The following is a 24,749-nucleotide window of genomic DNA, read 5'->3' as shown; positions in this document are numbered from 1 at the left end:
TCATTTTATTCACATCTTTTTGCACACTTTTATTGCAATATAAAGAAACACTATTGATACAACCTGCATGAATCTTCAGAGAATTATGCTGAGTAAAAGCAGAATCCCAAAAGGTTATGTACTATATCATTCCATTTATATAACATTCTTGAAAGGACTAAGTTACATAAAGGAGTACAGGTTAGTTGTTGCCTAAGGTTAAGGAAGGGAAGTTAAGTGTGGCTATAAAAGGGAACCTGGAAGCAATGATATGGAAATATTCTGTATCTTGACTGTATCAATGTCAGTGTCAGAGATGTAATATTGTACCACACTTTGGCAAGATATTTCCATTGGGAGAAACTGGGTGAAGAGTACAGAAGATCTCCCTGTATTATTTCTTACAACTGCACACAAATATACAATTATCTCAGAATAGTTTAATTTTAAATACCTAATTTTGCAACATGGTCTTTCCTTCCCCTCCAGCGGTTTCCCATTGCTTTTAAGATAGGAGAACCTGGAAACCTTCACTCTGTCCTCCCAGGCTCCCTCCAGGCTTTCTAGACTCCATCAGACATGAAGAACAAAGGCAAAAGGAAATGTAGATCAAATTAATTTCCTTACAATTTGCTGCCCATTGACAAGCAGAGAAGGACATTCCTCCAGAAATTCCCAATTATCTTTTTTCTTTTTTCTAATTATTTATTTATTTGCGAGAGAGACAGTGAGAGAGAGCATGACAGGTGAGGAGGTCAGAGGGAGAAGCAGACTCCCCATGGAGCTGGGAGCCCGATGCAGGACTTTGGGAGCCCGATGCGGGACTTGATCCCAGGCCTCTGGGATCGTGACCTGAGCTGAAGGCAGTTGTTTAACCAACTGAGCCACTCGGGCACCCCAGCTCCCAATTATCTTAAAGTTAATACTTTGCTAGAGGAAAAAAGCAAATTTAGCTTGACCACAGCCTGACCTACAGGATCCTCTAAGTATTCTTTAACATATGAACATCTTTTTGGAAATTTCCTGTTTCTACCCCCACTCCAACTTAAAAGGATATAACCAATCCCAGTGCGGCTCTTCCTGCCCATGGGTCCTGTCTCCGTGCTTTCATAAAACCATCTTCTGTGCACCCAAGACGTCTCAAGAATTCTTTCTTGACTATTATTAGCTCCAGGAGCCCAACATCACATCACCTCCCTACTAACACTCTTTCAGTTCCCCGACTAGACCTACTATTAAAGAGTTTTTAGAAATGCTGTTCCTATCTGAACTGTGCTTCTCTCCAACTCCTACTTGTCAGGCTGAAATCCTCAGGACAGTCTCCCCTAACTTCTTTGACTAAGTCAAAATCTGTAAGCTCTTCTTGCCCGGTGTTTTCCTCTTTGGTAGTACTTCCATTCACCGCTGCACTTCTGCATTTGTTTGCACAACTACTTAATTAATGTGTTTTCTTTACAGGTAGTTTCACGCGCGAAACTGCATCTGTTAGTTACAATGTTTGCTGTGCAGCTGGCTCCCACCTAGAATGCTCAAGATCACTACTTAGAAATTGAAGAACTGAAGGAACGCCCACACACGCCTGGGGCTCTCGGGGCCGGGCGCATCCTGCTGGTGTCGCACGTGTATACGTCACTTCCTCCCCGGAAGACACTCTTTCTGGGGGAACCACTCAAATTCCTGTCACTGCTCAGACTCCCTCCGTGGTGGATATGGCTTTGCCGCCCTACTTCGCCCCAGGTCGCGCAGGCCCTCCGCCTCCGCAGCCGCCGCCTCCCGCTCCCTTCGGCTGTCCGCCACCGCCGCTGCCCTCCCCGGCTTTCCCGCCGCCTCTTCCCCAGCGGCCCGGCCCCTTTCTGGGGGCCTCCGCCCCCTTCCTCCAGCCCCCGCTGGCTCTGCAGCCCCGGGCCCCCGGGGAAGCCTCTCGTGGCGGCGGCGGTGGCGGTAGCGGCGGCGGCGTCTTCTACCCGGTGCCGCCACCGCCCCTGCCTCCGCCGCCGCCCCAGTGCCGGCCCTTCCCGGGGACCGACGGTGGCGAGCGGTCGCGGCCGCCGCCGCCAGGCCCGGGGCCGCCCTGGAGCCCGCACTGGCCTGAGGCGCCGCCGCCGTCCAACGAGCTTGGGGATGCGGCCCTGCAGCGCCTGCGCGACCGGCAGTGGCTAGAGGCGGTGTTCGGAACCCCGCGGCGGGCCGGCTGCCCGGTGCCTCCGCGCGCGCCCGCCGGGCCCAGTCTGGGCGAAGTGCGCGCACAGTTGCGCGGGGCTCTGCACCTGGTGCGGCGGCTGCGCGACCTGAGCCAGGCCCTGCGCGAGGCCGAGGCCGATGGCCCGGCCTGGGTGCTGCTGCATGCCCAGGCTGCGCCGCTGCGCGCCCAACTCGCCGAAAGACTACAGCTGCTGACCCAGGCAGCCTATGTGGGTGAGGCGCGGCGGAGGTTGGAGAGGGTCCGGCGCCGCCGCCTGCGGCTTCGCGAGAGGGCCAGAGAACGCGAAGCCGAGCGGGAGGCTGAAGCCGCGCGGGCAGTGGAGCGCGAACAGGAGATTGACCTTTGGAGGGTTAAGTGCGTGCAGGAGGTGGAGGAGAAGAAGCGGGTAAGAGCCACAGCTGTGCGGTGGCTGGGGGTAGTGATGTTTGGAACCTGAAGGACCGTGAGGCTTTGCGCTGTCGTTTCCGATGCTTAAGCCTCCTTTTCTTCATCCTTAAGATAAAAAGGTAACCAGGCTTTCCGACCTCCTGTCTTCACGTTGATTGCATGTAAATGACGTGTAGTACAAAACACAAATGCTCTAGGTGCACTGCGAGTCCTGTAAACAAGGTCTGGGATTACGCAGTGGCGTTGCAGGGATGACAGACGTCCTGTCTCCTGCTAGCTACAATGTTCTATTTAACTAACGTTCAAGGTGAACAAAAATCTGGGTTCCTGTTTCTTATATGGGTCTGCTGATTTTAATACAAATATAGAGCACTTGGTGCCTTACCCTAATTGGCTAATGGGGCAGTAGTGATGCCTTTTCCAAGATTCCTTTGTTTAGGAATTTTAAACCACATATCCCCAGGTTTAACAGTGGTGTTTTTGAGCACTTACTGCATACTAGAAACTCTGCGAAAGCCCTTGCATATGCCAGATTTTTAATTCCTGTAACAACCGTGAGAGGTAAACTGTATTCTCGCCATTTTACAGATTAGAAAATTGAGGCAGAGAGACACTAACTTGCCAACAATCACACAGCTGGTTTTTAGCAGTTTTACTCCTGATTTGAGCCCATGTTGTCTCCTTTCAAAGCCTGTTAGTCTTCTGTAGGGGCCACGGTGAAATGGAAATTGGTCAGATACTTGTTTAAGACATTCTCATTACTTTTGGTTGCCTCTAGGTGTTTTCCCCACTCCCTTCACTCTCTACAACCAGCTAGGGTTTCCTCCCTCTTCCTCCTTGTGTCTGTTACTGCCCTAGAATCTGAAATAACTCCCCCCTGAAATATGATGGCGAGCTTTGTCTTCACACCTCCACGAGTATCTGTGTTTTAATGGAGAATACATGGAAGCAACACCATAATCTAAAGGAGTTTGCATCAGTTCTACAGACATTTAGTAAGGTCCCATTATGTGCCAGACCTGGTGATGGTGATAGGGGTGAATAGGATATATAGTGCTTGTCCTTAAGGGGCTTGGAGCCTCATGGGACCATGTCTATACAGCACAGTATGTGTTAGGGTTTCACCTGTAGGTGTTGTAGGAACCCAGAGAAGGAATATCCAGTTTGGGGGATGGTATAAGGGAAGACTCTGTAGGTGATACTGTGACATCTGAACTGAGTTTTAAAGGAGATGTCAAAGCCAAGTGAGAGCAACAGGTGCAGTTCCGGGTAGAGAAATTAATAGAAGCAGAAGAGGGGAACAGTATGGTGTGGTTGTGATGGTGAAAGTACAGGCATTTATTTGATAGATGGGAAGAGAGCTTTAGGCAAAATGATCTTTCTTACCATCCACACTGAGGGGATTGGAGACCAGGTCCTGTGAGTGGTGGTTTGAGGAACCAGTCATTCTGTCTACATGTGAACCAGCTTAAGAAGAGTAGGATAAGGGTCTTCAGTGTTTGAAAGGCTCTCATGTCAAAAAATCCTAGGCACTTAAGAACACTGGAGTACAAGCTATGCATGTTGTGTGTCACAGAATTGTGGAGTCCTGGGCCTTTCTAACCCATTCCTTATCTTCCCACCTGGTCTGAATCTTTGGGTTCAGGAGTCCACTTTTTTTTTTAATATTTTATTTATTAATAAATAAAATATTAAAGAGAGGAGGACAGAGAGAGAGGAAGGGAAGCAGGCTCCCCACTGAGCAGAGAGCCCAACACAGGGCTCGATCCCAGGACCCTGGGATCATGACCCGAGCCGAAGGCAGAGGCTTAACCCACTGAGCCACCCAGGCACCCCAGGAGTCCACATTTTTTTTTTTTTTAATTTGTTTGACAGAGAGAAATCACAAGTAGATGGAGAGGCAGGCAGAGAGAGAGAGGGGGAAGCAGGCTCCCTGCTGAGCAGAGAGCCCGATGCGGGACTCGATCCCAGGACCCCGAGATCATGACCCGAGCCGAAGGCAGCGGCTTAACCCACTGAGCCACCCAGGCGCCCCAGGAGTCCACATTTTTAATAAGAGAGCTTCCAACCTAAAGTTGGTGCAGGGTTCCTTGGACTACATTTGAACAAATTCCAAGGAAGAAACAAAGATCAGAACCTGCATGGAAACTGCAGAGAAGATAATCCCTTGGCTGGAACAGTGGAGGAGAGGAATTGTGTCCAATGTAGGAAATTGGGAGGGAGATCAGTAGAAACTCTTAACCTTGCAACTGTCTGATCTTCAAAAGCTCACTGCTAGGCAGCTGTTCTCTGCCGTAGGGTTGTTCCAAAAACTAAGTCTGTCTCGTGGACTCTCTTTCCAGGAGCAGGAACTTAAAGCTGCTGCTGATGGTGTCTTATCTGAAGTGAGGAAAAAACAAGCAGACACCAAAAGAATGGTGGACATTCTTCGGGCCTTGGAGAAATTGAGGAAGCTCAGGAAAGAGGCAGCAGCAAGAAAGGGTAACCGTGGCTTTGGATTTCTACTTGTATTTATTCCTCTGTTGCCCTGCACTGTCCCTTTCTTTACCCTATCGCCCTCCCCCTGCCATTTTTTAAGGAAAAATATTTGATAATTTTTTATTTTCACCCAATAGAGTAATAAAGCTTGTCAGCAGTACCTCAGAACTTTTGAAGTAGGAAGCCTCAGACTTTGTTTACCCCTTGGTTTCCAGGGTTGAAAAGAGAGACAGGTGTGGGAACCCATACACTGCCTTTCCTTTGACTCATCATCCCTAGCCCCGGCATTCCTGACCACGCTTTTCTGAGTGAGGTTGGCATGGCTGGTCAACTTTGCCCATGTACCAAGGCAAAAGCTATCCTACTTTTACTAGGTTCATCAGGAGTTTTCAACTCGGCATGCTCCTTTAGATATGTTTCCAACCAGAAACATTGATATTTAAAGAGGTGTGAATGGTTGGACAGGGCAAGGAGTGCCTTGCAGACTGTATGATGTCCTCAGCTTACATGCTTTTGGATCATAAAACCTCAGTCATCTCCTCTTACCTCTAGAGGGAGCATTGGTTTTCTAGAAGATCCCTAGTTGTGCTTTGAACATTTGCCTGTCTTAATCTTTTTTTTTTTTTTTTTTAAGATTTTATTTATTTATTTGATAGAGAGAGATCACAAGTAGGCAGAGAGGCAGGCAGAGAGAGGGGAGGAAGCAGGCTCCCTGCTGAGCAGAGAGCCCAGTGCGGGGCTCGATCCCAGGACCCTGAGATCATGACCTGAGCCAAAAGCAGAGGGTTTAACCCACTGAACCATCCAGGCGCCCCTCCCTGTCTTAATCTTTGTTCTTGTCAGTCTATTCGTGCGGAGGGCCCTCAGTTCCATCTTTTCCATTTTAAGCTCTCACTGTCCTGCAGAACTAAATACACATGCAACATTTTCCATCCTTCCCTGATTTGGGCTGAGGTGACCTCCTCCTCACTTGCACCTGACTTGGACCACATGCTACCTTATTTAGTAGGCTGTAGGCCATTGATATTCACCAGGGATAGTTGAGAACACATAAATTAGCAAATATTATGATAGCAGATGACTTCCCCTGTGTGTTTTAAAATATAAATGGAGGGGTGCCTGGGTGGCTCAGCGAGTTAAAGCCTCTGCCTTCGGCTCGGGTCATGATCCCAGGGTCCTGAGATCGAGCCCCACATCGGGCTCTCTGCTCTGCGGGGAGCCTGCTTCCCCCCACTTCTCTGCCTGCCTCTCTGCCTACTTGGGATCTCTGTCTGTCAAATAAATAAATAAAATCTTTAAAAAAATAAAATAAAATAAAATATAAATGGAACCTGTGAGTCAGGCCCGTAATAAAGTTTCATTGGGATGTGACCATTGTGGATTCAGCCAAGCACATTGACTAGCTAAGTGGTTAGCTTCTGCATGCCAGCCTTCAGAGTAACTGATTCAGATTCAGGCCTCGGACGCAGATGATCCCATAGCACATTCATGAGTCAAAGGGGAGTTCGATCTATGGTGTCTACCTTATCTCTTCCTTGGGAATGAAAACCCGAGGGCTTTTGTTTAATATTCTCCTGCTCCATGCCCTCTGTGAGGTGAGTGGTCAGTAAACTTTTGCCAAGTAAATTTCCTAGTGTAATTTCACTCTATTAGTCTTCCTCACTTTGGTCCAAAAGAAGGGGAGGGAATTTTGGAGGAATTGTGATCTGTTTGTAAAAAAGCAGCTTCCCTGGAGTTAATCGACTTGAATGTAAAATGATTTGGTAACTAGCTGCTGGTTCCATTACGTACTTAAAACTTTTCCTTCAAGGTATGTGTACCTCTAAATAAGGGCTCAGAGAATGAGGCTGGATATGTAAACAGGGCCACATTGCAAAGTGTCTTAGGGGCCAGACTAGACTGCTCCCCTATGCTGAAAGCTGAGGGGAGCCATTGAAAATTTTAAGCAGAAAGTGAAATGACAGCGGTGATTAGTGCTGGTGGAGCAGAGAAAGTTTTGGAGCATCTAGGATGGAGGGAGAAGAGGAGAGAGACTGAGAAGACTGTTCAGTAGTCTGACCGTGGTTAATATGGGAGTGTGAACTAAGTATCAGATGGTGGGTTGGAGAAAAGTAAATGCATTTAAGAAATATGAATAAAGGAGAGAGGGAGTGTATAAGTAAATAACTTGGGGAACTCAGCCATGGGAGGAGGAATAGACTTGGGTTTGGCGAGTTCAGTGTGGGACATGGTCAGTTTGAGGTGCCAGGGGTACATCCTGGAGAAGAGGTCATCAGCATGTAGCCACAAGTAGGCATGACCTTCAGGAAGTTGTACAGTGCGAGGTGAGGGCCAAAAAGACAAAATCCTTGGGAATGTCAAAATCCAGATGGATAAAGGTGTGGTCACAAGAGAGGTCAGAGATAAGAGAAGGTAGGTCACCTCCCTCCTGAAAAGTGGCAAATGCCCAGAGAGAATGCCCAGAGTTATCTTGAGCTGGTTACCCAGACATCTCTTTGCCTTGGTTTCCTCATCTGTAAGAAGGAGTAATGATGGTACCTAAAGATTGAGGAAAATCCATGGATATTAATACCCAATAGATGATCAGCAGAACGGTATTGGTAGAAGCCAGACTAGACTAGATTAAAGAGGGAATAGAAGGTGAGAAAAGCAAACAGTGAGTTTAACTTATTAAAAAGCTTGCCTGTGAAGAAAGGAGAGAGGAAATTCAGTATCTGACAGCATAGAGGGGTGGGTGGTAATCTTAGGGTCATGGGGAAAAGTTGAACACATTTCATTGCCGAGCAAAGATATGAATAGAGGGAGGGGATCAGAGAGAAGCAGGAGGGATTGAAGATGGCTCAAGGTCCTGCAGGAGCTAGGGAGACTCTGATCCCAGGCAGAGGGATTAACTTAAGTGTAGAAGGAGCCATCTTTTTTTAAAGATTTTATTTTTCCATTTATTTGAACAGAGAGAGAGAAAGTAAAGTAGGGGGAGCAGCAGAGGGAGAGGGAGAATCAGGTTCTCCAGTGAGCAGGGAGCCCGACATGGGGCTCGATCCCAGGACCCTGGGATCATGACCTGATCTGAAGGCAAACACTTAACTGGCTGAGCCACCCAGGAGCCCTTAGAAGGATCCATCTTCCACTGGAATGAAAATGAAGGAGACAAGGATGGGGAGTCATGCGGATGAGTGAAATGGGGACTGAAAGTTAAGAGATTTCCTGCCTAGGGACTCCTGGGTGGCTCGGTTGGTTAAGCGGCTGCCTTCGGCTCAGGTCATGATCCCGGCGTCCTGGGATCGAGTCCCACATCGGGCTCCTTGCTTGGCGGGGAGCCTGCTTCTCCCTCTGCCTCTAGCCTGCCACTCTGTCTGCCTGTGCTTGCGCTCTGTATCTCTCTCTCTCTCTAACAAATAAATAAAAATCTTTAAAAAATGAAATTAAAAAAAAAAAAGAGATTTCCTGCCTACTAGCCTGTTTTAACTGAGATAGGATAGATGGTTTGCTCAGAGACCATAGAGAAGGAAGGCTTTAGGAGAGCAGTAAATGTTTGAAATAACTGCTGTGAAGAATGAGTAGAAGCCTACTAGAGACCGCTTGGGAGTATGGTTGTAGGGAGGTGCTACGGGCACAGCTGATGTAGTTGGGGGCACAGCTGATGTAGTTGCGTACTGGCGCTGGATCACATAATCAGATGACTTCTCCCAGGAGTGCTCTGCGACTGGCAGGTGAGCAGAGCTGTTAGGGTTTTGCTTTAAGACTGACCACAAGTGGGACACCTGGGTGGCTCAGTGGGTTAAAGTCTTTGCCTTCAGCTCAGGTCATGATCCTAGGGTCCTGGGATCGAGCCCCGCATCAGGCTCTCTGCTCAGTGGGGAGCCTGCTTCCCTCCCCCCACCCCGCCTGCCTCTCTGTCTACTTGTGATCTCTGTCTGTCAAATAAATAAATAAAATCTTAAAAAAAAAAAATGAACCCAAGTTTTGGTGAGGATGAGTAGAAGGCGAGGTAGATTTGGATACATTCAGTTGGAGGTTTTAATAAAGCCGACAGTCTCCAGGGAGGAGGACATAAGTACACTGAGAGGGTAGAAAGACCTAGTCAGAGAAGAGAAGAATCATACTTAAGACTTTAGAGGTAGCAGCTTTTTTCTCATCATGGGAAGATTCAAAGACTGGACTAGGCTCTAAGGTGTAGGGGACTGAAGGGAAAAGAAGGCATTGGAATGTAGGTCCTGCAAGAACCCGAGGAGTGAGTGGGAGGGGTGGAGGGAACCTAAACTGTGTTAGTACATGGGATCAAGAGAAAGAGTGGGTGAGGACTGCCATTTCTCAATCTGTGTCATGCTGATTAGAAGTGATCAATGAAAGGTTGATGGAGGTATGGATTCGAGGTGCAGCCCCAGCAGCCTGAGATGGGAGCAGGCCACCATTCCTCATGGGGAATGTCTATATTTTGGCTGTACTGGCAGATTGTAGTACTGTCTGTCTGGCAAAAGTTTACTAATTCCTGATCTAGGTAAAGAAATTAAACAGTCATGAAATTATTATGAAACAGAGTAGGGACAGCTTGAGCTTCTCAGTGCATAAGAATTTTGTGTGTATTTGGAAAATAGTTTGCCACTTCATAGAAAATGGATTTGAGATGTAGAGTTTCTATAGTTGGTAATGAGTGACTGGAAACCTGTTCAAGCAAAGCAGTTAGGAGAAAATGACCTGGAGAAATGTTAGCCTTTCAGGTGAGGATAGGAGAAGGAATTCCACAACCACTTAGCGGTGATGGTTGAAGGAGAAAACAGTCAGACCTTCAAAGGCCTGAATCAGTCAGCTCTTTTAGGAAGCAGTTTAGTACCACATTTAGGTGATCCTGGAAGTACTCATAAACATTTCTTCTCTTGAGGATTTATCCTAGAGAAATAATCTGTAGAAGGAAAAAAGTGACATGTCCTAGAGTACTGATTGTAACAGTATATGATAATAGGACATTTGGAACAGCCTAAGTGTCCAGGAATAGGGAGCTTGTTAAGTAAATTATGGTACATTGATTTGATGAAACAGGATAGAGACATTCAGTAATGATAAAGGCTGGAAAAGAAGGTAGAGAATTGAAATGGACATGTAGAAATTGTACATACTGTGTTGAACTGTGTGACGTTGCTGATGTACGGATGAGCAAAAATTACTGCAGGCTCAACGGGAAATAAAAATGGTTGACTATGTATGTGGTGTGCAAATTTTTATCTTCCTTGAATTTGGCCTTGTTAAGATGCTTCCATAATAAATACATTTGCCTTTAAAATCTTTGTGGATGGCCCACACCCACATCACTCCAGGATGAATCACCAGCAGCTTCTCTGTCTCAGGGCCGGTGGTAGTGAGTGCACAACTGTAACCCACTCAAGTGTTCATTAAACTTTAAAACATTTCCTTAGGAAATTTTAAAAAAGATTTTATTTATTTATTTGAGAGAGAGCACAAGCCAGGGGAGGAGCAGAAAGAGAGGGAGAAGCGGACTCTCTCCTAACCGGGGAGAGTGACCCAGGGCTTGATTTCATGACCTTAGCCAAAATCAGGAGTCATTTAAGGATCTGCCTTTGGTTCAGGTCATGATCCTGGGGTCCTGGGATTGAGCCCCACATTGGGTTCCCTGCTCAGTGGTGAGTCCGCTACTTCCTGTAACCCTCACCCCACTTATTTTCTCTCTCTCTTTCAATTAAAAAAAAAAATTTTTTTTTTTTTAAGATTTTATTTATTTATTTGTCAGAGAGAATGAGCACAGGCAGAGGCAGAGAGAGAAGCAGGCTCCCTGCTGAGCAAGGAGCCCAATGTGGGACTCGATCCCAGGACACTGGGATCCTGACCTGAGCCAAAGGCAGCTGCTTAACCAACTGAGCCACTTAGGCATCCCAATAAATAAAAAAATCTTTAAAAAAATTTTTTCACTCATGCACAAAAATAGAACACTTAAATAAAATGCCCATAGTCAACTATAATGCAATTATCACACATAACAAAATTAGTAATAATCCTTTGATATCACCTATTAACTGGTCTGTAATCAAATTTTCCCAATTGTGGCACTAGCTATGTTGCCTGTCCTATTAGCTGACCTCACATTTAAATCAGGGTGACTAACCATCCCAGGTTTCCCAGGATGCTGGGCTTTCAATACTAAAACTGAACAAACTGAAATATTTGGTTGTCCTACACTAAGCAGTAGACTGTGAGGTCAGTGTGATTGGTTATGTGTATTTCTTCCTCGTTATCCAAGTGTGTTCTCCCAGAACTTCAGGCTCCATCAACAAGAGAATTGTTTATTGTTTGGTCTGGGAGCCTGTGCTATGGTAATATCAGAATGAAGAAGTATAAGATAGATCCTCTCTCTGTCTTTTTTTTTTTTTTTTTAAGATTTTATTTATTTATTTGACAGACACAGTGAGAGAGGGAACACAAGCAGGGGGGAATGGGAGAGGGAGAAGCAGGTTTCCCATCGAGCAGGGAGCCCGAGTACCCTGGGATCATGACCTGACCTGAAGGTAGCCGCTTAATGACTGAGCCACCCAGGCCCTGAGAGATCCTCTCTTTAGTGAGATCATTGCCCAACCAAAGGATCAAAACCATTAGAAATAAATAAAATCAGGTTAAGTGGAATGATCCAGAGAGAGGAGTTAGGGAAAGTCAGCCAGGGTGGGGTCAGACTAATTGGAGACTCAGGATCAAATTGAACCTTGAAGATTGGTTAGAATTTACGGATTCTGAGCAAATTCATAGTGTAAGTAGAGCTTTTTTAAAAAAAATTATTAACACATAATGTATTATTTGTTTCAGGGATACAGGTCTGTTGTTCATGAGTCTGACACAATTCACAGCACTCACCATAGCACATAGCCTCCGCATTGTCCATCAACCAGCCGCCCCCTCCACTCCAGCGACCCTCAGTTTGTTTCCTGAGATTAGGAGTCTCTTATGGTTTGTCTCCCTCTCTGGTTTCATCTTGTTCCATTTTTCCCTCCCTTCCCCTAGGATCCTCTGTCTTGTTTCTCAAATTCCTGGTATCCGTAAGATCACATGATAATTGTCTATCTCAGATTGACTTATTTCGCTTAGCATAATGCCCTCTAGTTCCATCAGCGTCGTTGCAAATGGCAGCCTAAACGGGGCTTTGAGTCTGCTCATTAGAATGCCGATTTTGGGATAAATTTTAGAGATAGCTATCTCTAAAATACCATTCGGATCTCTGCCTAGGTGTCTGTCCCCCAGCCTCAGCAGATGAAACTTTCGAGCATCATCTTCAGCGACTAAGAAAACTAATTAAAAAACGCTCTGAATTGTATGAAGCTGAAGAGAGAGCCCTCAGAGTCATGTTGGAAGGAGAACAAGAGGAAGAGAGGAAAAGAGAACTAGAAAAGAAACAGAGGAAAGAAAAAGAGAAGATTTTACTTCAGAAGCGTGAAATTGAGTCCAAGTTATTTGGGGATCCAGGTAAGTTCCTCTGTAACCAGGGGAGAAAAGGAAAATACTTGATTGGCACCTTTTTTTTTTCCCTCGTGGATGATCTCAACATAAGCTAAGAGGTGGTAGGCAGCTAATGGCACCTGCAAGATTTGAAATTCTAAACTGTATACTGGAAATCACAAAGATGAAATATTTGACCACATTGTCATAGTCACAGGCTCAGTTAGCTTGCATGGAGAAGTACACTGAATATGAAGAATGATGACGTGGTAATGTGCCTTTCTTTTGCAGATGAGTTCCCACTCGCTCATCTCTTGCAGCCTTTCCGACAGTATTACCTCCAAGCCGAGCACTCCCTGCCAGCCCTCATCCAGATAAGGTCAGATTAACACTCTCCATGTTGCCTTCCCCCTGGGTAGCAAGTAGCCCTTGAGGTGCTTGTGTTGTCGAGGTCTATTGCTATATCGCTTGCTGGCCCTCTTCTTCTTTTTTTTTTTTTTTAATTCCTTATGGGTTTATGTAAAGTTTCGAGGTTCCAAGGATACCACACATGCCTTTAGTCCTCAGTCCTTGAGAAGTAGATGCCTCTGTTTTAACAGGTGAAGAAACTGAAACTCAGGTTGTGATTTGCCCAACAAGTATCGTCTCATGCTGTAACTGTTGTATTAAAGCGTTGGCTTCCTTTTCCTAATTCTCTTATGCTGCTAAGTAGACCCAGGGTAGGAAACCCTCTCTGCCTACTTGCCTGTGGAGACTGTTTAAGTGCCATACCATCCTGTAAGTTCCACAGGTCAGAGCCAGGAGAGCTAGGAACAAGGAGTCGCATCTTAATCTGCAGTTACTAATGAGCTGGGTCAAGTTTTCAGCGCTCTTGGGTCTCACTTTCCTCACCTACAAAATGCAAATGGTGGACTAGAATGTGGCCTTCAAACTTCAGCAGTAGTGCCCTTCCCAGAGACAGTCTTCTGAGAAATCCATTTGTAAAATAGTTAGAATGAGCGAATTCCTTAGGCAGATCAAATCTGTTATTGACTGGAAGCGCTTTGTTGTTGTCTAGATTCCCCAGAACATCTGCTTGGGGCCTCATGGTCTTGAAAGCCTGGTTTGAAAATCACTGAACTAAGCGATCTCTCGGGTTGCTTCTAGAGCTCTAGTGATGCTTTGGAGCATACCAAGTTGGTGTTCTGGGAAAAGCGTATTTCTGGCTAACATACAAGTTTTAGCTTCTGAACATAAGTACAGTTGATTCTCATCATTCACCATAGTTATATTCTGTAAAGCTACAGGTAGTGAATTAGAGAATACTGGACTGCTATCCCTCGGGGAAATACAGGGTTAGGTTCCTGTCAGCCTGAAGCCACAACCTTTTCCATCAACCAGTCAATACATAACATCGTTTTATGTGGATTTCTTTTTAAAAACATGTTATTTAATATATATTATCAGTTCATTAACATTGAATTTCTAGCTAGCAGCATTGTAACTCCTGCCTCAACATAGCTTCTTTAGCATGCACGTATTCACTGTAAGGCATACCCCTGCCTTCTCACGCTAGCTAGCACTGTAGCAGTGTACCGGTAAAAGCACAAATACATGGAAAATGTGGTACTAAAGAGACTGCAGAAAGGACACTTTTTTACAGTGTGAAGTTGAAAACAGGAAGATGGCATCACCTTATTCAACTTCAGTTGGGAATGTGCCTGTCAGGGACTCAGATTTTTCACTGCTCTGTGCATGTTGGCAAGTGACCACTAAAGCCCCACAAGTAATGATTGTGTGGTTGCAAATGAATTTTTGTGAATGGGCACATTTGCAGATATGGAACCTGCAAATAATGAGGATCAACTGTATATTCATTATTTGGTTATCCATAAGATTGTAAGTTCTTTGCAGTTTTTTATCCTTTATATGTACATTTAAGAAATACGATCTTTGCATAATGCCTAGAAATCAAGTTCTTTAGCAGACTAGTACATGAGTCATTTGAAAGCTAAGTCCTGAAATAGAGTATTTAGTTGCTGAACATGTTGCTTGGAATAAAACAGAAATAAACTGTTGTTCTACAATGTTCTTATTAAGGCATGATTGGGATCAGTACCTGGTGCCATCTGATCATCCCAAAGGCAACTCCGTTCCCCAAGGATGGGTCCTTCCCCCGCTCCCCAGCAACGACATCTGGGCAACGGCCATTAAGCTGCATTAGTAAAGATGCTCCAAGATTGTGGTCCAGCCATGGCTCTTTCCAGCTCTTAAAAACAAGTGATGCCACCATCTTCTTATGCTGTAGACTAAACCACAGCCTCCAAACTCCATATGGCATTGCCCTACCCAGAAGTTACGTTTTCCTTGTGTGCTCTGTCTTGGCCAGAGATGCCTCTTGAATCAGGAGATTAATATGGTTCTTCAGGAAAGGACCTAGGTGAACTGGGGTTATTACAACAGGCAGTGGCCTTGGTTCACCAAATTTGCCTCTGTTTTGAAGGGGCTTGGTCCAGAGTGACTTGTTCATTTACTCTCAATGGCCTTGTGTGTGATGGGTAAGTATGCTCAACACAGGCGTGCACTGGGTAGACTTAGCAGCCTTTCCCCTGGTACTGAGTGTGAAGGCAGGCTTGATGCAAAACCTCCATAATCTCCCTACCCAGAGAACTCTGTGACTTCCAGGAGGAAAGGTCAGAAATGCCTTATCTTTGGTTTGTGACTCTTGAGAGGCTGCAGGCTGCAGGCGAGGCTGCCAGAAAAGCTTGGTGGAATCGTCTGATGGTCCTGCAGAGAACTTGGAAAACCTCTACCCATATCAGATTGTGTTTTAATGGATAACGGCTGCATTTTCCTGTGTTAGTAGGATCCTAACAAAAACACATGGTTTTTAAGTTCCCAGAGGTCTAGAGGTTCAGTATCCCCATTGATAGACATTTATTCCCTATGGGAGTGGGACCATAACCTCACTCAGTCACATTATAGGGGCCGGAATAGCTGTGGAGTTTACTTAGAAACTCAAGCTTCCAGAAGCACCCATGTAGTTAAAGCAGGGAGGAAAACAGATACAAATTAAATTAATTTTATGATATTCATTAATAAATATTGTTGTGCCTGGAAATGATCGATCGTATAACATGTCAAGGGTTTTATTTCATTTTGCTCTTTGTCATCTATTGTGTTATTTATATTTCCAAAAAGCTGAATAAATGCCATTTTTATTTTTTAGCTTGAGCCTTTGCCCCCATATTTGTTGCCTACCAAATCACTACACACACTTTCGCATTGACAAAATACATTCTCACCCCAAAATGCAAATTTGTGAAATAGACATTTGCTGTAGGGAGGTGAACCTCAAGTACCAAACTTAGTGGAATCCAACTCAGGGTAAGCAGGAAAGGACACCAGCTTAGGAAATGATTTCATGTAGTTGGAAGCTCTGGGGTGCAAGATGCTGACACCTTTGTTCATTTTGGTTAAATCTGCACTGTTAAATTTATATATTTTGCATTTGAGAGTTAACAGATATACCTAAGTATGCCTAAGCTCATAAACCTTAAAATCTAATGCGATTAGCCTCACATAACCCCATAGGCCTGTGTGTCCTTTTGCTCTCTGATGAGATACAGAAAGAGTAGAAATAAAAGATGAATTGTATGATGTGTTCAGTGTCCAGGCAGCCTTGTCACTAAAACATCTACATTGAGAGGCGCACAAGCGTGAGGCAGAGATTCAGGAAAACTCAGCAGAACCCAAGGGGCATTTAACCCCAGGTAGAAAAAACCATCCCTCCTTCCTCGTTCAGCTTCCTCAAAGTTTTAATAAAGTAAATGTTATTTCTGTCTTTTGGTTGGTTTTGTTTTGTAAGTTCTTCCTGGCTTATCGCCTTGTGTGGTGGCAGTGGCTGCAGCCTCTGGTTCTAAATGAGTTTAGAAAGAAAGAATAGTGTCTTTAACGGATTATACTTCTGAAAATATGGACAGTGTCATGGTAATCTTTTTTTTTTTTTTTTTTAAAGATTTTATTTATTTATTTGAGAGAGAGAGAGGAGGAAGCAGGCTCCCCGCTGAGCAGAGAGCCCGATGCGGGACTCGATCCCAGGACCCTGAGATCATGACCTGAGCCAAAGACAGCGGCTTAACCCACTGAGCCACCCAGGCGCCACGGTAATCTTTAACCACAGTGTTTTTTAATTTATCATGGAAAATTTCCAACATTCAGTAGTAAAGAGAGTAGTATTATTTTTTCTATATACCCCTCATATGGCTTCAAATACCTTCCAACTTGTAGCCAATCTTGTTTTATCTATATCCCCACCACTCTGGATTATTTTGAAGCAAATCCCAGACATAGTCATAAGTATTTAGTATGTGTAGCTCTAAAAGATATTTTTACAACTTATCCATAGTGCCATTATTGCACTAGAAGAAATGAATGACTCCTTAATATCATCAAATACCCAGTCAGTATTCAGAGCTCCTTATCTCATGTGTTTTACATTTTGTTCAAATTAAGATCTAGGTGCAATCCATATGTTGTTACTGGTTGATGATGTCTGGTTGATGATGTCTCCTAAATTTCTGATAATCCGTAGATCTGTCTTTCTTCCTGTGTATTCTTGTGCTCTCTGTCTCTCCCTTGCAATTTATTTTTAATTTTTTTAAAAGATTTTATTTACTTGACAGACAGAGATCACAAGTAGGCAGAGAGGCAGGCAGAGAGAGAGGAAGGGAAGCAGGCTCCCCGCTGAGCAGAGAGCCCCATGCGGGGCTCGATCCCAGGACCCTGGGACCATGACCTGAGCCGAAGGCAGAGCCTTTAACCCACTGAGCCACCCACGCGCCCCATCCCTTGCAGTTACTTGAGGAAATTGGGTCATTTTTTCTGTGAAGAGTTTCCAGTCAGATTTTCCTAATTGCATTCTTGTGACAGCATGTTCCTTTGTTTCCATATTTCCTGTAATTTAGTGGTGAGAGCTGTCCTGTCCCAATAGGGTAGACATGTATGGCTATTGGGCACTTGAAATTGAGAGTTTGAATTGAAACTGAGCTTGAATTGAGATGTACAATTACATGCATGGATGACATATTTGTACTGGAAAGTACTGTTCAAGAGTGTGCACGTTTCTTGACCACATGTAGATTGGAATTTTCTGAAAAGAATATTTTCCAGGACCTATGAAATACCTTTTTGAAAAAAATTTTTATTTATTTGTTTGATAGAGACCACAGTAGGCAGAGAGGCAGGCAGAGAGAGAGGAAGGGAAGCAGGCTCCAAATTAATTTATTTGACAGATCACAAGTAGGCAGAGACAGGCAGATAGAGAGAGGAAGAAGCAGGCTCCCCGCTGAGCATGGAGCCTGATGTCGGGCTCGATCCTGGGACCCCAGGATCATGACCTGAGCCGAAGGCAGAGGCTTTAACCCACTGAGCCACCCAGGCGCCCCTGAAATACTTTTTTTTTTTTTTAAGACAAATTCTACAATTTGTCTTTTTTTTTTTTTTTTTTTTTTTTACATACAGATCACAAGTAGGCAGAGAGAGAGAGGAGGAAGCAGGCTCTCCACTGAGCAGAGAGCCCGATGCGGGGCTCAATCCCAGGACCCTGGGATCATGACCTGAGCCGAAGGCAGAGGCCTTAACCCACTGAGCCACCCAAGTGCCCCTGAAATACTTTTCTTAAAGATCTTATTTATTTGTCAGAGAGCATAGCAGGAGGAGCTGCAGGCAGAGGGAGAACAGGCTCACGGCTAAGCAAGGAGCCTCCCGTGGGGCTCTGTCCCAGGACCATGACCTGAGCCAAAGGCAGATGCTTCACTGGCTGAGCCACCCAGACTCCCCCGCTGGAATACTTCTAAAAAAGAAACATCGCCTCATCAACCATTCGGTTACCCTAGGATACAATCTGTATAGGAAAGGCAAATAAGTACTTTTTTTTTTTTTTTAAACTAATTTTCAAAGTAACAAGCTGGTCTCCGAGCATCCTTCAAAGGTGACCAGGGAATTTTAAGTATTATAAACTCAAACCTAATATAATTTGTCCTCCAACCCATTGTTACTATTTTCTTCATTAATTGCCTCACCTTTGGTCAGCGGCAACCCTTTTAACTCAGTTCCTAAATTCCCACTCAATTCCAGTGTTCTGTTCCCAGTCTGTCTTGTGCATTTCCTTTCCCAAACCAGGAAGCAGTCATTTCTCTAGTGACCCTTGGTTCTGGTAAGTGGAAAAGGTATTTGTACACCACATTCTTGCTGATTCTTGTTAGTTGGTTTTTATGCTTATCAGTCAGAACTAGGAATTACAGTCCTGTTGGGCTGGCAGACTTTTTCTAAATCCTGCCTCTTTTTTATACCTATGTTCTTTTTATATTGAACATAAATTAATGAAAATAGAGAAATAAACTCATTCAAAGATTAACAAGAAATGTGTTGATTCATCATGTCCTGTATATAAGAATATTTTGTCTTTTTTCCCGGTAGAGGAGACCCTGAATTTGTGAGAAACTCTTAACAAAAACCATTTGTTTTTAAGAAATACAAGGAACATTAGGGGTGCCTGGGAGCTCAGTGGGTTAAACTTCTGTCCTTGGCTCAGGTCATGATCTCAGGGTTCTGGGATCAAGCCCCACATCGGGCTCTCTGCTCAGCGGGGAGCCTGCTTCCCCCTCTCTCTCTGCCTGCCTCTCTGCCTACTTGTGATCTCTCTCTGTCAAATAAATAAATAAAATCTTTAAAAAAAAAATACAAGGGACATTAGAAAACAAAGATTAGTTATATGTTAAATACTAAGAGTGTTCGGCCCTAGTGGCTGAGTTTATGACGTCAAAGGATTTGCTACAAGCCAACGAATGTAATCACTAAACCCATTCATGTTCCTGTGTCCATGTGACTTGTGCAAAGGTGTATCAAGCAGCTTAGCTGGGATTACATCCTCTGTTGTAGCAGTTCACTTCTACATGTTTTATCCACAGGGAAGTTATCCTGGGAATCACAAGGTAAGTACAAAGTATGTCTTCTTCCATTCAAATAATAACATAGAATATATAGAAGGAATGTGAGTGCTACCAAGTACTAGCAGTGATATATTTAAGGGACTAGAGGTTACATGAGGCATTTCCAACTAAATCTTTTTTTCTTTTAACGCTTAACAACCAATAAACTATTCCTGTGTAATGTTAACTTTATTTTTTTTTTTTAATACTTATTTGACAGAGACAGCGAGAAAGGGAACATGAGCATGGGGAGCGGGAGAGAGAAGTAGGCTTCCCGCTGAGCAGGGAGCCTGATGCAGGGCTCGATCTCAGGACCCTGGGATGATGACCCAAACCCAAGGCAGACATATAGCCTGAGCTACCCAGGCGCCCCATAACTGTTAACTTTTTTTTTAAGTTTATTATTTGAGTAACCACTACACCAACCTGGGGCTCAAACTCATGCCCCTGGACCAACAAGAGCCACGTGCTCTTCTGAGCCAGGCAGATACCCCTAACTATTAATTTTTGGGTACACCCATTCAGTAGTTCCTGACTTAGCGCATCTGGCTACCTATGAAGAATCTGTTTCCAATGTAGGTTACATTGGCCTGTTGGAATAAACTTGAGTTTCTCATAGTCTCTGAAGCAAGGATCCGTTTCTAAGGCAGTTGGTGTTAGAGTGCGTAACTTTGCAGAGCAGTAGGCTCCTCTCAGCTCAGTTCTTGCCAGAATATGGATATCAGGACTTGAACTGTGTACTTGGGAAACCGTTTTTACCATTTGCTAGGAACGACATTAAATGCTGAAGACAAAAAAGAGCAAAAAGACAATTCCTGCTCTCTCAGAGTTAGAATCTAGCGTAGAGAAGCTTAACTGTACAGATGATTAGTTATAATTGCGATACGTACTACAAAGAAAAAGTGGTTAGTCATTATTTCTATTTTCCATTGTTCAAATATATATTAAATGGCTGTTAAGGCTCAGATTAATTTGCTAAATATGAGGGCTATAATGGTGAGCAAAATACCAAGACCCCATACAGGTTTTGAGGGGGATAGATTAATATCCAGCTAATTGATCCAACTATCATAAAAAATGTGCTGAGTGCTTTGAAGGAAAGGTAAGAGTAGCCTGTAAGAGTAGCCCCGCCCCCGTTTTTTTTCAAATTTAGTTTTGTAATGCATTTAGGTAAAATAGAAAATACATAGTAGCGATAGGAATTGTTACTCAGCTTACATATGTCTATGCTGGGTCACAAAGCCAAATGTATTTCATACTATGGATGTGGGTCATATGTATTTCATACTATGGGTCACAATAAAAAAGAAATCTTAAAAGCCACTGTACTGGGTAGATCCTATCCAAGTTTGGGGGTTGGATCAGGAAAAGCTTTTGAGGAAATGATGTTCCAGCTGAACTATGAAGAATGAACAGCTATAAACTAGTACAGAGGAGACAAGAAGAAGACAGAGATTTGGAATAGCATATGCAAAAGGCCTGTGTTGGGCCAAGAGACCAAAACAATTGAAGACTAGCATAGCAAGAATAAGGAGGGGAGGTAGTAGCGGCTAGACACTGCAGGGCTTTGGTAGCCCTTATCAGGAGTTCGGGTTTTATTCTGAGAGCAGCTGGGAACTTTTAAGCAGGAAACCAGCTTAGTGTTCTGTTTTGAAGTGATCGCTTTTGTCCCAGTATATGAAACAGACTTATAATATTAGGGCATAAGAGGATACATGGATACCGGTTAGCCAAGTGAGAGATAATGGGGGCTTGGACTCCCTTGTTAGCAGTGGAGATATCATGAAATGGCTGGATTCCAGAGATTTAAGAGAGAAACATGACAGGGAATTGAGATGGGCTGTGGTGAAGAAGAAAGTGTCGGGCATGAGTTCTCAGTCTGTATACCTTCAACATCCCTTGAGACAAGGAATCCTGGAGGAGGAGGCACAGTTTGGGGGAGGGGAAATCAGGAGTTCACTTTGGATATGTAGAGTCTGAGGCATCCTTGAGGACAGTCTTGGAAGAGATGCCTTGTAGGCAGTTATTATGAGTTTGATCTTGGAGAACAACTGGAGAATTTAATATGTGAGTCATCGGCACATAGGTTATTGACACTATGGACTAGGATGAAGTCATTTAGAGAGTACAGTGGAGATCTTTAAAAAATAGTACCCATGTCAGTGCCTGGGCTCCACGTAGACCAGTTACCACAACCTCCACTTGCCCTGCTTCAAGCCTCTAGGCTCTGACTCAGCCCAATGAGCACAGACCCACGGAGAGGTCCTGGATTATGGAGCCTGCCGAAGCATGCACAGACTGGCTTTGCCAGCATCCCTGCTCCCCTACTCTCAGCCCACACCTTTAGATCCTTCAGGGCTTTCTCCACTGTCTGCTGAATGGAGTCAGTATTCAGGGCTCTTCCCAGCTCTACCCCAGTCTTCAGTAACTGCAGGCTGCTTCCCAGCAAAACTATCTACTTGAGTCACACGTGGTCTCCCCCTCACTCTGCCCTGCCTCTGTTCCCTGTCTCAAGCTGGAGTTACCCTCTCCACTCTACCTTTTCCTGCTCACAGGCCATTCCCCTACCCTGAAGGTCCCATCCTTGCTGAAGCTACCCCCACCCCGATAAGGCCTAGAATACTTTCTTTCCTTTGAAGACTATCATCACTTCATTATCTGTACCTCTCATTTTCTGTTTAGCAGAGATGACTGTCGATCTGAGAATGCCAAAACTTACTAACTTTCCTATGTCTCCTACAACTCCCTATCCTCAGAGGTCTCCTGTTGGAACAGGCTGATGGGGCAGATAACTTACTGATCACTCTGCGACTTGTCTGATCCTGTAGCATAAAGAACCGCTCCCAGTGTGCTGGGAAACTGTCTCCTGGCATGGGGTGGAGAAGCCTCTTGAGGCTTAACATACGGTAAGACCCAGACAGGAGTGGGCAGACAGCGGAGATGAGGGAATTAAAGTATTTGCCCATCTGGCCTCATTTGACCTCTTTGCACTCAGATTACTTACTCTGCCTCCTCACATGATGTTCCCCTGTGGGCATGGGGATGACCCAGTGACCCCTCAGCAACAGGGCTTTGCAACATCCTGGTAGGGATGACATTGTGTTAAGCCGGAGATACTCCCTGGTGTGGCTCCCTGATAAGCCCTGATTGTTTGCAAAATGCCAGACTGTGGTCAGAATCTTTATTTAATCTGGTTTAGAATACATTACAAATCCCTGGTGGTTGTGAACATTATTAAACTAGCAGACACATACTTGATCTTAGACTAAAGGTCCAGAGTCTATGTGTGAATGAATTTTTAATTCTTAGATTTCAGCCTTAGTAGTAGATACTGTTGACTAATGCTAATTGACTTTCTCACCAACAGTGCAGGAGAGTTCCAGATGTCCACTTCCTCATCAACCCTTGATATTGTCAGGCTTTTTTTTTTTTTTTTTTTTTTTTTTTTAGTTTTAATCATTTACAGGTTGTGTGTGTGTGTGTTGGTATCTCATTGTTTTGTTTTGCATTTCCCCAACGGCTAATGATGTTAAACGACTTTGAGGTTTATTTGGATGTCTTTTTTCATGATGTGCCTCTTAACATCTCTTGCCTATTTTTGTACTACGTCTTTTTTTTCTTTTTGCTTTGTGTATATCAGGTATGAATCCTTGGTCAGATATATAGACTGCAAAAATCTCTTCCCATTCTGATTTATGTCTTTTGTTGCTTGTTTGTGTCTTTGTTTTGTTTCATTGTTGTTTTACTCTCTTACTGACATCTTCTGATGAGTGGAAGTTCTTTAATGTAACCAATTTGTCAGTGTTTCGCTTCATTGTTGTCTTTTCTGCAACCTGCCTAAGAAATGTTTACCTATTCTAAAGCCATGAATATATTCCCCTGTCTTATCTTCAAGCTTTATTTTACCTTTCACATTTAGATCTACAGTCTACCTGAACTGATTTGTGTACATGATGTGAAGTACGGGTCATTTTTTTTTTCTAGGTGGATATCCAGTGTGCCATTTACTGAAGACATTTATTTTTCTTTTCTTTTCTTTTCTTTTTTGTTAAAAGGTTTTATTTATTTATTTGACAGAGATCACAAGTAGTTAGAGAGGCAGGCAAAGAGAGAGGGAGAGGGAAGCAGGCTCCCCGCTGAGCTGAGAGCCCGATGTGGGACCCTGAGATCATGACCTGAGCCGAAGGCAGCAGCTTAACCCACTGAGCCACCCAGGCACCCCATGAGCCATCCAGGCGCCCTGACATTTATTTTTCTTATGTTCTACAGGACCAATTTTGTCACAAGTTAAGGATCTGTATATGTATGGATCTGTTTCTGGACTTTTTTTTCTGTTTTACTGGACTTTTTGTAAGTCCTCATGTTAGTACCACACTGACTTAATCCCTGTGACTTTAAAGTAAGTGTTGCTATCTGATAGTATAAATCTTCCAATTGTGTTGCTTCTTTAAGATTGTCTTGGCTTTTCTTGGTCCTTTGTATTTCATTTAAATTTTAGGGCTGGTTGCCAACTGACCCTAAAAAACATGATGGAATTTTGATACATGGAATCTATAAATCAATTCAGGGAGAATTGCTATCTTTGTTATATTGAGTCTTAATAACCCATGAACATGGCATGTTCCTCCATTAAATATCATATTTTATAGTTTTCTGTGTAGAGGTTTTATATATCTTATGTTAGGTTTTGTCCTAGGTGGTTGATTAATGATATGAAATGGTATCTTATTTAAAATTTCATTCTCTAATGACATTTTCAAAAGTTTTTTTTTTTAATTTATTTATTTGACAGAGAGTGAGAGAGCACAAGCAAGCAGAGCAGCAGAGGGAGAAGGAGAAGCAGGCTCCCCACTGAACAGGGAGCCCGATGTGGGTCTCGATCCCAGGACTTGTGATCATAACCCAAGTCGAAGGCAGTTGCTTAACCAACTGAGCCAACCAGGTGCCCCCTCTAATGACATTTTTAAAAGACAACATTTACATACTTTGTATATATATTTGGTTCTCATATATTCATCTTGTAATCCAAAGACCTTGCTAAATCCACTTTTTTAATTCTAAGAGTTTTATTCATAGATTCCTTTGAATTTTCTACATATGCCGTCCACAGATAATGGTAGTTTTATTTCTTTCCAGTCCTTGTTTTCTTTCCTTCTCCTTTTGCACAGGCTAGTACCTCCAGTGCAATGTTGAACAGAAGAGATGATGGGGACATCCTTGTCTCAATTCCGATGTTGGGGATATCTTTCAGTATTTCACCATTAAGTAGGATGTTTGCTTTATATATTTTGGTAATA

The 24,749-nt window shown here is 43.9% G+C and overlaps 1 protein-coding gene across 1 annotated transcript; it reads left to right on the top strand.

The window, feature by feature from the left end:
- The first annotated feature begins 1,598 nt into the window (after positions 1 to 1,598).
- PDCD7 (programmed cell death 7) lies at positions 1,599 to 15,694 on the top strand. Its single transcript, XM_059180810.1, has 5 exons — positions 1,599 to 2,567; positions 4,912 to 5,050; positions 12,272 to 12,508; positions 12,773 to 12,860; positions 14,561 to 15,694. The coding sequence occupies exons 1-5, from the start codon at positions 1,689 to 1,691 to the stop codon at positions 14,682 to 14,684; spliced, it is 1,467 nt and encodes a 488-aa protein (XP_059036793.1). The 5' UTR covers positions 1,599 to 1,688; the 3' UTR covers positions 14,685 to 15,694.
- Positions 15,695 to 24,749: the final 9,055 nt, after the last annotated feature.

This window comes from Mustela lutreola, chromosome 7, assembly GCF_030435805.1.
Source record: "Mustela lutreola isolate mMusLut2 chromosome 7, mMusLut2.pri, whole genome shotgun sequence".
Classification (NCBI taxonomy): domain Eukaryota; kingdom Metazoa; phylum Chordata; class Mammalia; order Carnivora; family Mustelidae; genus Mustela; species Mustela lutreola.
The sequence above is the reverse complement of the archived record's forward strand: the minus strand, read 5'-3'. Positions and strand labels throughout refer to the sequence as shown.